The 16,221-nt window shown below is 40.0% G+C and overlaps 1 protein-coding gene across 1 annotated transcript in view; it reads right to left on the minus strand.

Annotated features, from left to right (window-relative positions):
• The window catches only part of megf10 (multiple EGF-like-domains 10), a 36,566-nt gene that overhangs the window by 9,125 nt on the left and 11,220 nt on the right, over positions 1 to 16,221 (minus strand). The window contains exons 5-8 of the mRNA XM_037752414.1: positions 15,958 to 16,050; positions 3,996 to 4,242; positions 3,270 to 3,390; positions 2,730 to 2,866 (exon numbers count right to left, since the gene is read on the minus strand). Coding sequence (XP_037608342.1) covers positions 2,730 to 2,866; positions 3,270 to 3,390; positions 3,996 to 4,242; positions 15,958 to 16,050 — 598 coding nt within the window. The remainder of the gene's footprint in view (positions 1 to 2,729; positions 2,867 to 3,269; positions 3,391 to 3,995; positions 4,243 to 15,957; positions 16,051 to 16,221) is intronic.

Below are 16,221 nucleotides of genomic sequence, written 5' to 3' on the forward strand. Positions count from 1 at the left end.
CAATGATTTGAAAAGGTGGAGGTGATCAATAACAGTTCTCTCAGGAGACTTAAATCCATATCTGTGTTGTTACTCTTATTGCAGCTGTTTTCTGTTAATTATGTTGTGGGACATATTATGTTCACACGCAAGAGATAGAAAAAGGGGTGTTAACCCTCTGAGACCCACAATAGACCCGTTTTTGTCTTTTTTAGGGGGGTACAGGGGTCTTTAGGGGGGGATAGCAGGTCAGCAGTAGATGTCACATAGAAGTGGTGTACATCATCTGAAAGCTGGGAACCTGAAGATTAATTTGAGATATTTTCAGCACTGTGTGTCAAGTTCTTCTAGTCATAAATCAGAAATAAACATGAATGAATGAATGAATTAATTCACAGGTCATTTTATACAGTGAGGTCAAATTTCAAAAAATGGTCTCACTACAATGAAATGGCTCCTATGGGGACTAACATCATCACACATGAATACAGTTGGGCTCATTGGATCCACAAGAGTCTCAGCTTTACAGTGATACCCAATTTATGTAATTCCAAGACTGTTTAGTGACCCCAGTATGCAGAAATATTCAAACACATAATTTTAGAATAGGAGAAAATTACACATTTATACTGCATGAAAAAAACTGCATATGATTATCATAAAGTGTGCATGTCTGTAAAGAGGAGACTCGTGGGTACCCATAGAACGCATTTTCATTCACATATCTTGAGGTCAGAGGTCAAGGGGACCCCTTTGAAAATAGCCATGCCAATTTTTCCTCGCTAAAATTAAGCCCAGCTTTGGAGCGTTATTTAGCCTCCTTCCCGACATGGCAGCATCGACAGCAGTTCATCGTCCTTACAGAAGACGATAGACTGATAATAGGTTACAGATGACATGACCTTGTTGTGTTGAAGAGTAAAGCAAACAAATCCAAATCAAATCATCTGTGTCTGCTTAAACTCGTTCACATCCAAGAAATGTGTTTGTGATACGTCCAAAAACGGCCGTAAATCCACGACACAAATAACTGACGATGCAGTTTTTCGTCACATAGAGATATCTAGTTTAGTTAGTCTGTGACATACAGACATTCTTTGTCCAGTGGTGAGCGTATAAAAGTGTCATGGATTTAAGCAGTTTGTTTCATCCACTGCTGACTGCAGTAAAAAGCCTCTGTGGTGAGCAGAGCTTCAGCTAATGTGGCTGCAGCTAAGTAAAGCAAACAGTTTGGAAATGAACGCAGTGGGTCCTCATTATCTCTTCCATAGTTACAGTACAGACGTATATCAGTCTGACCACCAAATCAAGCTGGGTTTGAACATTAAATGACCCGCTGCTATCCCGTCATTTAGCGCAGACAAGAAGCAGAAAAATATGAACTTAATTTAGATTTTACTGAACCTTCACTTTACAGTTAATGTTGTTTTTTCTGATATTTTAACACCACATTTTTGAGGGACAAATACCCCCCCTCCCCACTAGTTCCAGTGGGTTTGGGTGTGGCATGGCCAGCCCAGCTCTCTAAGCAGTGCCATACTGTGACGTTTGGCTTCCCTTAAACCCTCATTTACTCATGAAAGGGCACATGGACGAGGCTATTCCTGTCTCGTCACTGGTCTGCTTAAGTATATGGTGTGTGCTCTCTGATATTGCTAATTATATGGGCCTGAAGCCCTGCGTGGCGCTCTGCTGAGATTTGTCTGTGAAAACACTGACTGGGTTTCCTGGTTTTGTTTTCTCTCGTCTCTCTGGAGGATGTGGACGAGTTTAAGCAGATACAGATGATTTGATTTGGATTTTTTTTGTTTGTTTGCTTTACTCTTCAACACGACAAAGGTCATGAGTTCTGTAACCTGTTATCAGTCTATCGTCTTCTGTAAGGAAAAAATGAACTGATGTTGATGTTACCATGTCGGGAAGGAGGCTAAATAATGCTCCAAGTTTGGGCTAAATTTTAGCGAGGAAAAACTGGCATGGCCATTTTCAAAGGGGTCCCTTGACCTCGGACATCAAGATATGTGAATGAAAATTGGTTCAATGGGTACCCATGAGTCTCCCCTTTACAGACATGCCCACTTTATGATAATCACATGCAGTTTGGGGCAAAAAACATGCAGTTGTTTTCATGCAGTATAAATGTGTTATTTTCGCCTATTCTAAAATGGTGTATTTGAATATTTCCGGATACTGGGGTCCCTAAACAGTCTTGAATTACATAAATTGGGTATCACTGTAAAGCTGAGACTCTTGTGGATCCAATGAGCCCAACTGTATTCATGTGTGATGATGTTAGTCCCCATAGGAGCCATTTCATTGTAGTGAGACCTTTTTTTTTAAACTTGACCTCCCTGTATAAAATGACCTGTGGTGACCTCTGAGATAATCTCAGCCTCATGAAACTTTACAGCCACAAACTAGAGACCTAGAGCATTCAGAGGATGGGTGACTTCCCTAGCTAGATTGACAATAAGGGGGTTTACGAGCAGTTTACACAACAGAAACATGCTCGCCATTCATCATTTAAATTATGGCTGCACCATCATGATACCAATATGATTTCCTAGAGAAGCTCTCTCTCGATATTTGTAGACATGTATATGCGCAGGAAGCTTGTCAAAAGCAGCTATGAACTTGTTGGTTGGAAATATATGTGTGAAATGCTGTTATGTATTCAGTGCCTTCGAAAGCAAGCTGTATCGCTCCAAACTGCTGTTCACTGTGTGGTGTATTGTAGAGGTTGCTCTTACCGTTCTCCCGTGTATCCGGGGCTGCAGAGACACTGTCCAGTGGACAACACACAGAAGCCGTTGTTGTGACACTGACATTCCTGGGTACAGTTTTGTCCATATCTCCCCTCTGGACACGGCTGGCCACACACTGTACCCTGCACACAGCAACGACAACAGGAACATTACATGTTGATCATGTGAGCACCTTAAACTCTTTGAATACATGCCTTTATGCTTTCTAGGACTGCTCATGTGTGTGACCTGAAAAAGAGAACTCATGATTGTTATGTATTATGTATCCTTGGAAAATATCATGGATACAACTCCTCTATTCTGTATTGTAGTCTATAGCTTCAAATCCAATCTCTTCAGAGCTCCTATCACATTATGACATCAAGATAGTGATTTTAGGAGACTGATATGAACAATATTGTTGATTCATTTTAGGTGATTTTGCTCATGTTATGCATTGTGCCTCTCCACACTCTTAGAAGATCACTGGGAGGACAAAGGACAATAAGTGATTCTTCTATAATGAGTTGAAACCAACAGGCGTACCATCCATCCTGCAGGACAGGAGCACTCTCCAGTCACATGGTGACACACTCCTCCGTTCTGACACGGACATCTCTCCTCACACTGCTGCCCGTGTTTACCCGGCGGACACAGGTCTTCACAGCTATGAGGAAAAAGAAAACAGCATCCGGTTAATATTTTTCATTTTAAAAGGTCACATATGGAAGTTTTGTTTATATAACAATTATAAACTTGCTTGAGATGTGTAAAAGTGAGCTGCAATTAACCATTATTTTCAATATCAATTCAATTTTTATCACATTTTCAATTAACTGATTATCATTGAATGTCATCAAATCAACAGTCCAAAACCTTAAGATATTTCATTTAAAGGATATAAGACAAAGACAATAAGCAAATCATTATATTTCAGAAGCGGGAACCAGCCAATGGTTGGGATTTTTGGTTGATAAATGAACATAATATACATAATAAATAATCATCTATCAATAAAATGTTATTTATCAGCCTAATTTATCCAACTTTTACTCACCAATACCTAATGTTTAAACAATGTTCTTTGTGACGAGGTATTCAAATCACAATAATCAATCAATCTGTGATAATCATGACAGAATTTATTCTTTAACCTTCAATTTCTAAACATTATTTTACACAGAAATTTCACGCACAGTTATATTTGTTCACTGGACTATTGGGATTAGAGAAGGAAAACAGATTCTCACACACTCTCTCCTCCCAACTTACAAAGCTCCGGTGTATCCTGGTGAACACTTGCATTCTCCGGTAACGTGATGGCAGGCGGCTCCGTTCTGGCATTGGCATTTCTGCTGGCATCCGTTTCCATAGGTGGCCACTTCACACTGGGCCTCGCAGCGCCAGCCTCTGTACCCGGGAGTGCAGATACAGGCTCCGGTGATGGGGTTACACAGAGCGTTGTTCTGGCACTGACACCTGTTACTGCAGTGGGGACCCCAGCGGGTACTGTCACAAGCTGAGGGGGGAGATGAAGGAAAAGAAGATATCAGTTCAAGATTCAGTTAATTTTAGTTTCAGTTTCATTTAACAGTTTCTGATGAGCCTCTTTGCATCGGCTCCCTGTGGCTCAAACATGATAACTTCTAAGACTTCGCATGGTCAAGCTCCAAATCACATTGTTTAGGCTGCATGTTAATCCTTTTATGAGCCACAGCGCCACCTGAACCAAATGTTGAGATTTGACAGTGAGCTCCATGCCACCACATCATCAATCCTCAATCAGCTCCTGGCTCCGTATCACTGACATGAAAACCATCTGCAAGCAGCAAGAGTCTCAATTACTGTGCAGCCAGGCGGGCTACGACCTGAACCCACCTCATCAACCTTTGGGTTGTCGGTTTTCAGCCTTAATCAGACCACACCTCATATATACACACGAGCGAGCTCTGCCATGTGTCTGGCCTTCCCATCACCGCTAGCAATGGAAGCTTCACCACGCGTAGCCGCAGTAAACTGGTAAAAACTGAGAATGTGTTGTTTAGTTCTGGATGTCTTTCATCTTGTCGCGTCACTTCTTGCCAGCGCCTGGTGATGACTGGGGGCTGAATAGGAGGGAGTCAGAAAAGGTTTACAGAGACTGCCAGACCTTTCATTACGGGAGTTTGCGTCATACACGTCTATATTGAGTTCAGGGGAAAGTGAATTCTTTTTACTAGCAAAAAAGACAGAAATTGAAGGTTTAGATAGCGACTACATTACTTACACTGTGTATATTACTGGGTCTTATTTTTATAGTTTTGGCCAACATTTGTACAATTTGTCACCAATTGATTGATTTATTTCAAGGCACCAATCAAAGCATGAGCTCAACAAACTCCGTCAGCCTCCTCGGTCATATTTCTGCACCAATGCAAGATTTATGTTATATTTTACAAACTAAAAAGACACTTTGAAAATGGTCAAAAAAGATGCACGGGGGATGTGAAACAAAGGACACCCATTTGTCCATTCATAGATAAAATTCCTGTAAAAGACACATTTTGTGTTTAAGTTACTGGAACATGGAAACAAAACCTGCAATCTCAGGTAGTCGACTCGAGTTCACAGCTACACTCGTACTTGTCAACCTTGAGACGTCAAAAAAAAGGGAGGATTTGAAAATTTGAGTTTCAGAGACTTCGATTCCTGCATTTCTCGAGACTGAAAATAACAAAATATTAAGTACACTGTAACCACATTTTTATGTTAAATAGGCCTACTTTTAATTTTACTTTTAATTCTCAGGAAAGAAAACTGAATAATTCACCCCTTAGGTGTGTGAATCTCTCATCTCATATTAATCAGTTTTTATTTATTTAAAAAACAACAAACAATAAAAACGGTTGAATATTAGATTATGCCAGAGATTCAAACAAATTCACGCCAGACGGGTCAATTATTCAGTTTTCTTTCCTGAGAATTAAAGGTAAAATTAAAATAAAAGTTCAACATAAAAATGCTGTTGCAGTGTACTTTGTTAATTTCATTCTTTAAAAGTCACCAGACTGCAGGAAACAAAGTCTCTGAAGATCTAATTTTGGTGTTGAAATCCTCCCTTTTTTTTTAAAGGTCTCAAGGTTGGCAAGTATGTGGCTGACTGAACTACACACTAAGTCCAGTGGGTCAGTAGTGTAGTAGTGAAGTACACTGTGAGGGTTGTTTATAACAAACAGTTTGGGTTATAATTTAACCTTTCACCTTTGTTTTCTCTGCCACATAAGTAACCTGTGGGTTTGTTTACAACCTTGGTCTAACTGCTCATGTTTTCGCATCAGAAAAGCTAGTAAGTGGAGCTTGAGTTAAGATTTTTGTTTCTTATTAGACTACTGTTTACTGAGTATTTTTGGTAAATCCTAAGTCCAAAATCTTTGCTGGCTGACGCTTTCCAGATCTTCACCTCCGATCCTAATAGCACAGCGCGTCTGCTAATAATAAAAACGGTTTCCCATCTGTTCTGTGGGATCCCGCTGGCTGCGACTGACCTCTGCAGCTGATTGTGGTTTCACCGCTCCGACTAGAATATACACACGGCAGCGGCAGTAAATAACCCAAGTGATCGCAGTAACGGTGTCCTCGTGGTTTATGGACAGATGTGACTTTCTTTGCGAATGTGTGTTTAAGGTGTAGAGCAGAGAGCAGATGCACTGTCACTTCATGAGCAACAGTAAGCAGAGAGGGACTCGAGGTAGAAAATACTAAATTAATTGAGGTCTTTTCAACTTTTTAGAGTACTACTAAAATTAAAGACTTACATAAGAGTGCAACTAAATTCAAAAGAAATTACATTTTAAAGGGGTGATGTTATAATCCTTACAATATATATTCAGTAAATAGTCATTTAACTCAATTTCCTTGAGTTGAGTCATGCATTTTAAAAATACATAAAAAATACATTTTACAAAAACTTATTTTGTGCAAGAGAAGGCTTGATGTTGAAAAGCTGACTATTTAAAAAATGTCAGTTTGCACAAATCCCATAAAAATCATCAATCAATCAATCAATAATTGATGGTTCTATATTTCAAAACAATAGTACAAACTTCTTTCATAAAAAACAATATTATTTTGCCTATAAAAAAACAAAATATATATATATATAAATATATATATAAAATATAAAATATAAAAAATAAGTATAAAAAATAAAAAATAAAAATAAAGCAAAGCAAAATAGAGCAACATTTTAATTAATTTGTAGTCGTGTTTGTGTCCACCTGATGAATGTAAGCCCAATATCCACGTTCCTTTTAGCTCTGTTTTGGTCTCCACCGACTCCTGAGAAACATACCTGGCACTTAAGCCCCTAAATGCTCCAATATGTTCACCAGTCTGTAACTGTGTCTGCTTAGTATTTACTCTCTGCATCTGTAGCTGGGTTTCCACCAAAAGTTCCTGGAACGTTTTAGTCCCTAGAACTACTTTTCAAGGAACTAAAAGTTTCCCTCAGCCCTCTGATGTCTGCGTTTCCACCAGCAAATTAATCCACTGACGTATGAAAAAGCAAACATGACATGTGACGAGAGCTGCTGGTGGTCACGGCGGTAAACACACTCTGCAGCCTACAGTTCAACGTGTCCGTCCGCCTGTTTTATCTCAGAAACACGTTGTTTTTTCTCTCACTGCGACGACATTTACTGCTGCATATATTTACTGATGCACGTTGGATGTAATGAATGAAATGCAGAGGAGGAAAATGAAGTTAAGAGCGTCTGTCTCGACAGTAAATCATCTGTTGAGTGTTATTTATTTGTGCTTTAGAACGTAACCACCGTGAAACAATCAGAAAATAGCTTTTCTTTCTCTCATTCACAGAACCACAACGCTGTCGCCCTCTTCTAACGTTACTGCTCGCCTTCTCAACTCTTTCTCTCCATCGGTCTCTCTCTCTTTTTTTTTTTAATGAGTCGAGAGGCTGACAGCAGGGCCTAACTTTGCTCCCCGACGGTGGCGAGACGGGCCGGTGGACCGCTGTAAAGCTGCGGCCGCGAGCCACCTTCGCCCCGAGACTTTCCAAGCCGACCTAGAGCCGGACACGGCGCATCGCCTCGCCTCGTATGCGGGACTCCCCAGCCTGCCGTGTGTCGCTCACACCCTCCAGCCGGCTGTTAACGAGGGTCTTTTGGCACAGAGAAGTACTTGTATCAGTACTTGGTATCCGCGAGTACCCAAATGTAAGTACTTGTACTTGTACTCGGTCTGATAAAAAGTGGTATCTGCGCATCCCTAGTCAAAACGCAGTGAGTTCCTCAAAAGGTTTCGTAGTTTCGGGGGCAAGTTCCTGCAGCCTAAACTTTTTTTTTGTTGTTAAGACAATTTTAACACATATAATAAAACATTTTTCAAAAATAAATTGCCTACCCTAGCTTTATGTTGAGATTAATTTTGTCAAACTCAATTTTATTTATTTTTTTATTTAGGTTTTGGTAACTTACATTATTGTCTTAAGCCATAATTATTCATATATATTATATTTTTTGTTAAATTAACAATGAATTTCCTTTGCGCTCAGGATCCTCTCCTCTACTACATAAACACAACCCGGTGTTTGTGTGCCCGGCATGCAGAGCAACATCTCCAACCATTCCACAATCCTGAAGTTGTTCAAGTGATTAACAGGCTCCTTTTATTCCTCCTGCATTAGCCTGCTTCACTCTGACCTGAAAACCGCATATGGTACTTCCTTTTCCTCAGGCAGTCTGGCTCGCTGTGTGACAAAACAGTGGCGAGGACCGAAAGGGGGGAGGGTTGGTGGACAAAGAGGAGGAGGAGATTAGGGATAATAAGATGCACACGTAAAAACCCTCCTGCATTCAAATCTGCCATCCTGGTACCTTTGTGAAACCTGACCTAGATTGAAGAAAGGCCAAACTCCAGGAGCTCGGGGCTCCTCATCATGCTTGCAGAAGAACAGACTGTTCTCTTTCATCGGCCTATTCAACTTGGCTGTGAACAAAAAAGACTGCACTGTGCCAGGGTTTCGGTCATAAGGCTGTGTCATTATCTACAGCAGTGAACAAAACTAGATCGACGGGGAAAACGTCTGCATACATGTATCTTCTTTAGTATCCATGTAGACACAACAAGTCATAAAGATGTATCTCACACCGAGGGGGAAAATTGTTAGTCAAGAAGAGAGACAAAGCCTTGAACCAGTAACTTGAGCTGCCAGTTGCTGAGAGTTGGCTCAGCTCAGGCTGTCCACACTGGGGAGGGATTGGGACCGGGATGTTTTTCCATCTATTTAGTGATTACCCAGTCTACCAGGCATGGTGCACTCATGGGAACAGAAAAACGGCTTTCACACTGATACGCAGGATTCCCAGTGAGAAAGAACATCTGTAGCATTCCTCCAGTTTTCCATGCTGTCCTCCTCCAGAGTTTTATTTATCACTATACAATAATCTCACCATTAAACCAGCGTCTTTACACAAGGAAACTTTTAGCTTTTAAATTGGTAAAACAAAGAACCAACACCGCTGCACCCGATACGACTGTTATCAGGCCATTAAATAGGCGTTATCAGTCGCTATAAGCACCATAGATGTGGGTCATTAGGGGCCTACTACACCTACTACATTGTAAAAGTGAAAGTGAAACTTAAAAGCAACACGTTTTGACACGTAACACTGAATGAAACGTCACGTTTTGAACACAAACAAAAAGACTTCTTTAGGTTTAGGCAACAAAACTACAACTTCTTTAGATTTAAGCAACGGAACTACAACTTCTTTCAATTTAGACAACAAAACTACAAATTCTTTAAGTTAAGGCAACAAAAGTACAACTTCTTTTAGAGTTTTTTTTTTTGGAAAGTTTACTAATACCTTTCTTACAAATTTCAGACATTTTATTAATATTTTTGGGACATTTTTAACAATGTTTTTCTTCCATTTTACTACGTCATTTTGGACATTTTTCTGACATTTTATCATATTTTATTACATATTTTTTGGAAAGTTCACAAATACGTCTCCGACATTTTACTAATATTTTTTTTGAAACATTTTTATACAAAGAAATTGCAATTAAGTAAAATGAATGCAGTTTTTTATTATCAAATGATAGAAGTCAAGGAAAATAATACATATTTTACCAAATAATTGGGGTTTAAGGGAAATCTTTAAATACTTTAATTATTTAAATGACAGTGTCATTTAGTGATGTAATCAGTGATATTTTTGACACATCTGATAACATCGGTCAGTCTGGGGCTCAATATAAGACCAGTTTGATGAAGACTAGAAAGCGTGATATACTGGAGAAGATTTATGCGACAAATACGTTGTAAAGACCGATATCATGTCACTAAAGTGTTATGAATTGAAGAACTGTAGGTCCCTTGGTTAAAAACACACAAAGCAGAGGCTCTGTAAGATATACAGTACATGATATTGTTGTTTGTGCTGTATTCTCACAGCTGAACTTGAGGCCTCCTCCTGAGCATCTTGTGTTGTAACTTATCATGTGTACTAAATCACAAGCTCCAGCGCCCCAGGTCATTTCCTTCCACACGATTTTCTCCTCCTATTATTACTGCTTCCCCACATGAACACTGCCTTCCCCATTTCCTGTTCTTGGCCTCCAAATTGATCCTCAGACATATTGTTGGGGCCCGCTGACCTGAAAAACGCAGTCAATGCGTCCGAGTCTTTGGTGGCTCTTGAGGAAATTAAAGTTATTGAAGGAGGCGGTGAAAGAACGGAGGCTGAATGTAGTGACTGACCCAATATGCTGCTTTTTCAAAGTAACATATATAGTATAGTTCTCCCTTTAATCCATCATTTCAAGTAAAATCATGGATAAGAGCGCTGCTATGTTACCGTATATATTGATATATTTTTCCTCCCAAAGCAACAAAACATTTTATATCAGTCAGTGGGAGAATCAGCAGCGACTCAATCACACACTGATAGTGACAGAGCACGTCTCAGGTGGTCCGTCTGGCCTTCAGCCTGGTATTGATCTGTGGACTGACTGCGATGATGTATTGTCCAAGAGACACAGACCAGTGGGTACCGGGGAGGAAGAGATTAAGATTAAGAAGAAGAGACACTAAACCCAGGAAACATGATGTGGTGGTGTAACCAACGAGTCAACGTAGGATAACCTAGTTGAGTTAGAATAACAGTATTTAGGCCCAATGGGAAAGTTTGAAAAGGCTCAACTTCACCTTAATGAGACCTTAAAGGATCAGTCGGGTGGTAATCTATATTTTTCTTAATATCAAAAATTCCCATGTGCAGACCCAAACCGACAATGAATGTAAATACTAACAAGTTTTATGTGTCTATCCAAAGATTGCGTTAACGCAAATTCGCTTTAACGCAACATGCGATTTTTAGGTTGCAGCGGACTCAGCTTTAAAGCTAGAGTACAGATACTGGTATCATATGAAACTAGATTAAACCTCAGGAATCCATTGGTATCATGTCATAGTAGCTCGTCATGAAGGAGGCTAAATAACGCTCCAAACTTACGCTACATTTTGGCGAGGAAAAACTGCCATGGCCACTTTCAAAGGGGTCCCTTCTTCACCTCTGACCTCAAGATATGTGAATGAAAATGTGTTCTCTGGGTACCCACGAGTCTCCCCTTTACAGACATGCCAACTTTATGATAATTACATGTAGTTTGGGGCAAGTCATAGTCAAGTCAGCACACTGACACACTGACAGCTGTTGTTGCCTGTTGGGCTGCAGTTTGCCATGTTATGATTTGAGCATATTTTTTATGCTAAATGCAGTACCTGTGAGGGTTTCTGGACAATATCTGTCATTGTTTTGTGTTGGTAATTGATTTCATATAATAAATATATAAATACATTTGCATAAAGAAGCATATTTATCCACTCTTATGTTGATATGAGTATTAAATACTTGACAAATCTCCCTTTAAGGTACAATTTGAACACATAAAAAATGTGAAAAAATCTTCCTTTCCCTCCCCATTATTTTCAAATTAATACATTTTAGCCATCCCAACCTTTATTATTATACAATATGTATGACGGAACCAACCAGTTTTACTCATCACTTAATGAATAAATGAGATAGAAAATAAAAACTGAAAAAATAGAAGGAATACACATAACATTCATGACCTCATGGTTCCCAAATCACACCTCTTATTTCCACGATTAAGCATCAAATTGCCAAGCCATTCATACTTTCATTAAGTTTTCTATCAACGAGATACTTTATTTAACAGTGTGTGTGAGAGAGCAGGCAGACAGGCTGGGCCTAGTGGGGCCCAGGGGAGCCCCAGGGCCCAGACACAACAATAAGCTCCTTTATTACAGGCTGAAACTGAAGACAGCATGGGCACACCCTGTGGGCTCCTCATGCATATCAGTATATAGTCCTGCATGGAGACACATTCACAGGCTCATAAGCAGAAGCAAAAAATAACCTCCCACAGACACGGAGTGAACACTGTCTGCACGGTTTCCAGTGCTGACCTGATCAGCGTGGGAACATCTTCATCCACTGAAGAAACGACTAATAGGAGTTCTCCAGATTTTAGTGTTTCACTTTGATGAAGAAAAGAAAGTGGTCGACATCAAAGCAGCAGAGACTTTGCCTAATATCAGACAGAACTGTCAACACGTTACACTCCCTCAGTCCACTCGGTGGAGAGGGTAGATACAAAGGTCTGGACGCAGGCAAGCAGAGTCTCACATATGCTGATTTAGTCTGTATGGGTCACGCTCCAATAACACTGGATTCTTAATTTCCCATAATGCAACCAATAGCATATTTTTTATATTGTGATATTGGGTTATATAAATCAAACTGACTTCTACTATATTTGTGTATGGCAACTACAGAATTGTTAAAGTTAAGGAAAGACTGCAGATCCCCGGTTCCTACTGTCTGCATGTGGAAGTGTCCTTGAGCGAGAGGTCAAATTTCATGTCTGTACTTGTATGTATATTATGATTCTAATAAAGTTTTTGAAAAATGTTTTTAAAAAGCAAACATTATTTGCAGCCTGGGATGGGATGTGAACTCCAGTCTCCTGAATGTGCGACGTGCAACACATCCATCCACCATCCTGACCTCCTCACACTCACATTGCCTTCAATACATAACGGATTGGACTCGTCAGTGATGACGTTGTCAGTTTCTGCTCGTTACATGCATACAGTGTCTTTTCAAAATAAACTTCCCACGTATAGGTTTACTTAGTACTGAGATTTACTTGGTTAGGTTGAGGAAAAGATCGTGGTTAGGGTTAAAATAAGTATGCTTGTTACGTGACTTATGTACGTGCAATTACTTAAGTACCCAAGTTACGTAACAAAACTGATGTAAAGTAAGTCAACGCTGACTTGGTTTCACACGGGACATTAACCGCTGTCTCCTGGGTGAAAGTCCTGTAGTTGTTTGACCCCTCCATCCATCCATCCTTCCCTCCCCCTCGTTCTACACGGACATTATCACACGTCAGTTTCTCTGACCGTCTAAGAATGACATGGAGGGGTTTACATTGGAGTTAGTTGAACGTCCGGTGTGTCTGCTAAAGGGTGCCTCGGTATTAGACACCGAAGGGCACTGACCGAGCGGCGCTATTTGACGAGATTGGAGTGAGAACGGGTTGAAAGTTGGTCAAATATGAACTTCATTTCTAGGGACGCTGGGCTGCAAGACCACATTCAGATATGTGAATCAAAGCTGTAGCAAATTCAGAATGATCCGTTGCTGCAAAATGGGAACAAAGAAACGGTAATATAGTCGTTGAATCAATCAGGAGCTGAAAGTGAACTCATTTAAGCTCTTATGAGATTTCACAAGCGTAAGCAAAACACACAAAGCAGAATTCAAAGCTTGGTGATCAGATTTTTGAAATGCTTTTGGTGTTGGACATGGACCTCTTTCCTTATCTTTTGACTTTGAAAGAACCAAATATTCCCTGCCAGATTCTTTGTTTACCAGTCACCTAACCGCTACTATTTCATGGGATCTTTAAGAAGTTTGGTGTCACCAACTAAAGACACATATATAATAACATTTCTTAGTCCCAGGATGTAACATCAAAAAGATATTTTTTTGTTTTTAACTGACCACAGTTTTATAATTCTGAGACTCTACCAATTGACTCTGTCTATTGCTATTTACATCATTCTACTCAGTAAGCTCTCTGAAACGACATCAAGGATTATGGTTGTCTTTGAAAGCTCCACCATAAACATACATACTAAAAGCAATTTTCTACAACTTCCTGAAGGAAAACCACTTGAAAAGATCTGGTTATTGAAATAGCAGCGTCCCCGGGGGGATTTAACATAATTCATCCGAGTGCCAAAGATGGCTCAATGAGGTTCAGTAAATCCAGTAAATACAAAAGTGTTTCCACACACACACACACAGCTGACCATTGTTCAGTCTCAGGATCCTTCATTTGACATGAACAAGCTGTAGTGACAAGACCTCAGAGGAAGGGCCCAGTACAATTGCATTATCTGTGACAAACTGCTTACAAGATACTACTTCTGCTCATGTTTGGAAAATACATTTATACCCATAATGCAATGCTTCTACAGAAAATGAAGGAGCTACTTGCAGCTGGCCTAAAGTGACACATGGCAGCTGATGGCTGAGAGTGAGTATCATAGATGGATGTCTGAATGAAAGGCAGGACTGTAATTTACTGTGCCGCCTAATTCAATAGAAAAATACTGTCAGTCTCAAGTGAGTTGAGCCTGTTGAGCTTATCCAGACCACAGTGAAGGAAGCACAAACTGAGGGTTCATGATTATTGACATATAGACGTTGTGGTTTAACGGTGGTCAGGGGGTTACCATCTCAGGGATTGATATCCTCGACAAACTTTGTTGAAATCTGGCCTCTAGTTTTGAGTTTGTTTGTCCTGACCAGAGTGATTTTGGTGGCACTAGAGGAAAGGTCAGTTGTGGTCACCAAATGATTAGCCTGTTATCAGGACGTTAAATAGGTGTCATCAGTCGCTATAAGCACCATAGATGTGGGTCATTAGGGGCCTACTACACCTACTACGTTATAAAAGTGAAACTTAAAGCAACACGTTCTGACATGTTGTAAAACTGAATGAAACGTCACGTTTTGAACACAAACAAAAAGGCTTCTTTAGGTTTAGGGAAAACTACAACTTTTGGTTTAGGCGAAACAAAAACAACGTCTTTAGGTTTAGGCAACAACTTCTTTAGGTTAAGGAAATAAAACTACAACTTCTTTTAGTTTAGGCAAAAAAACTACAACTTATTTAGGTTTAGGCAAAAAAAATACAACTTCTTTAGGTTTAGGCAATAAAACTAAAACTTATTTAGGTTTAGGCAAAAAAACAAAACAGTTAAGCTTAGGGAAAAACATTGTGTTTTGGTTTAAAATAACTACGAACACAAAGACAACTACATGTTGTTGGCTTCACCCAGGATGCAAACTTCAGTCTCCTGGGTGAAAACCGTGTGTTTTGTGTCTTATCCATCGTCACTGTCCTCCACCTCTTATGGAGTTTCACACTGTCTATACTACCGCGCCTGACTTCCACTTCTGCTCCACTGCTGCGTCATAATAACTATGGTCGCGAGAGGTCGCTGTCGTCTTCTTTTATATCTTCTTTCAGTGATCTACCATGTGAATAGATGATAAAAACCTACTAGTGGGTGTAGTATGCCCCTATTGACCCACATCTATGGGGCTTATAGCGACTGATAACGACTATTTAATAGCCTGACAACAGTCTAATTGGCCTAAATCTAAAGAATCAATTTTTTTTTGTGTTCAAAACGTGACGTTTCATTCAGTTTTACATGTTTGAATGCGTTTAAGTTTCACTTTCACTTTTACAACGTAGTAGGCCGCTCATGACCCACATCTATGGTGCTTATAGTGACTGATTACGCCTATTTAATGGCCTGATAACTGTCGAATCGGATGACTTTGTACTGTACAATACATTTTATATATTTTTTTACCTAAGTACAGTACTTACGGAAAATGTAAGTATGCATGTCTGAAAAACATAAAGCCATGAGAACAAACAGGGTGTTTAGCTCCTGTGACTGTTGGTGTTGGTGTGCTACAGTGCAGCAATCAGTAAGACGATACCACCCTCTTTTTTTGTTTTTCCTCTGGTGAGTGCTTTCACAGAAAACCAGAGTCACACACACACAAAGAAATGAGTGCTCACAGACAGCAACAGCTGGAGGACTTACCACTGGAACAGTCGGTGCCCCCCCAGCCCGGCTCACACTGGCAGGTGTTGGGGGCCATACAACGGCCGTGGACACAGCTCTCTGTGCAATGGGCTGGACATGGAGGAGACAGGAAGACGGGGATCAGTACAGTCACAAAGACTTTTAAACAAGATGTCTGCACTAGAATTAGTCATGTAGGGGTAAATAAATGAAATGTTCCCTTTAACGGAGCTGTAGAATTAAGACGTGGCGTCGCAAAGTCAGGACTTCTGTTGTTGTTGC

Source organism: Sebastes umbrosus, chromosome 19, assembly GCF_015220745.1.
Source record: "Sebastes umbrosus isolate fSebUmb1 chromosome 19, fSebUmb1.pri, whole genome shotgun sequence".
In the NCBI taxonomy this organism is placed as follows: Eukaryota; Metazoa; Chordata; class Actinopteri; order Perciformes; family Sebastidae; genus Sebastes; species Sebastes umbrosus.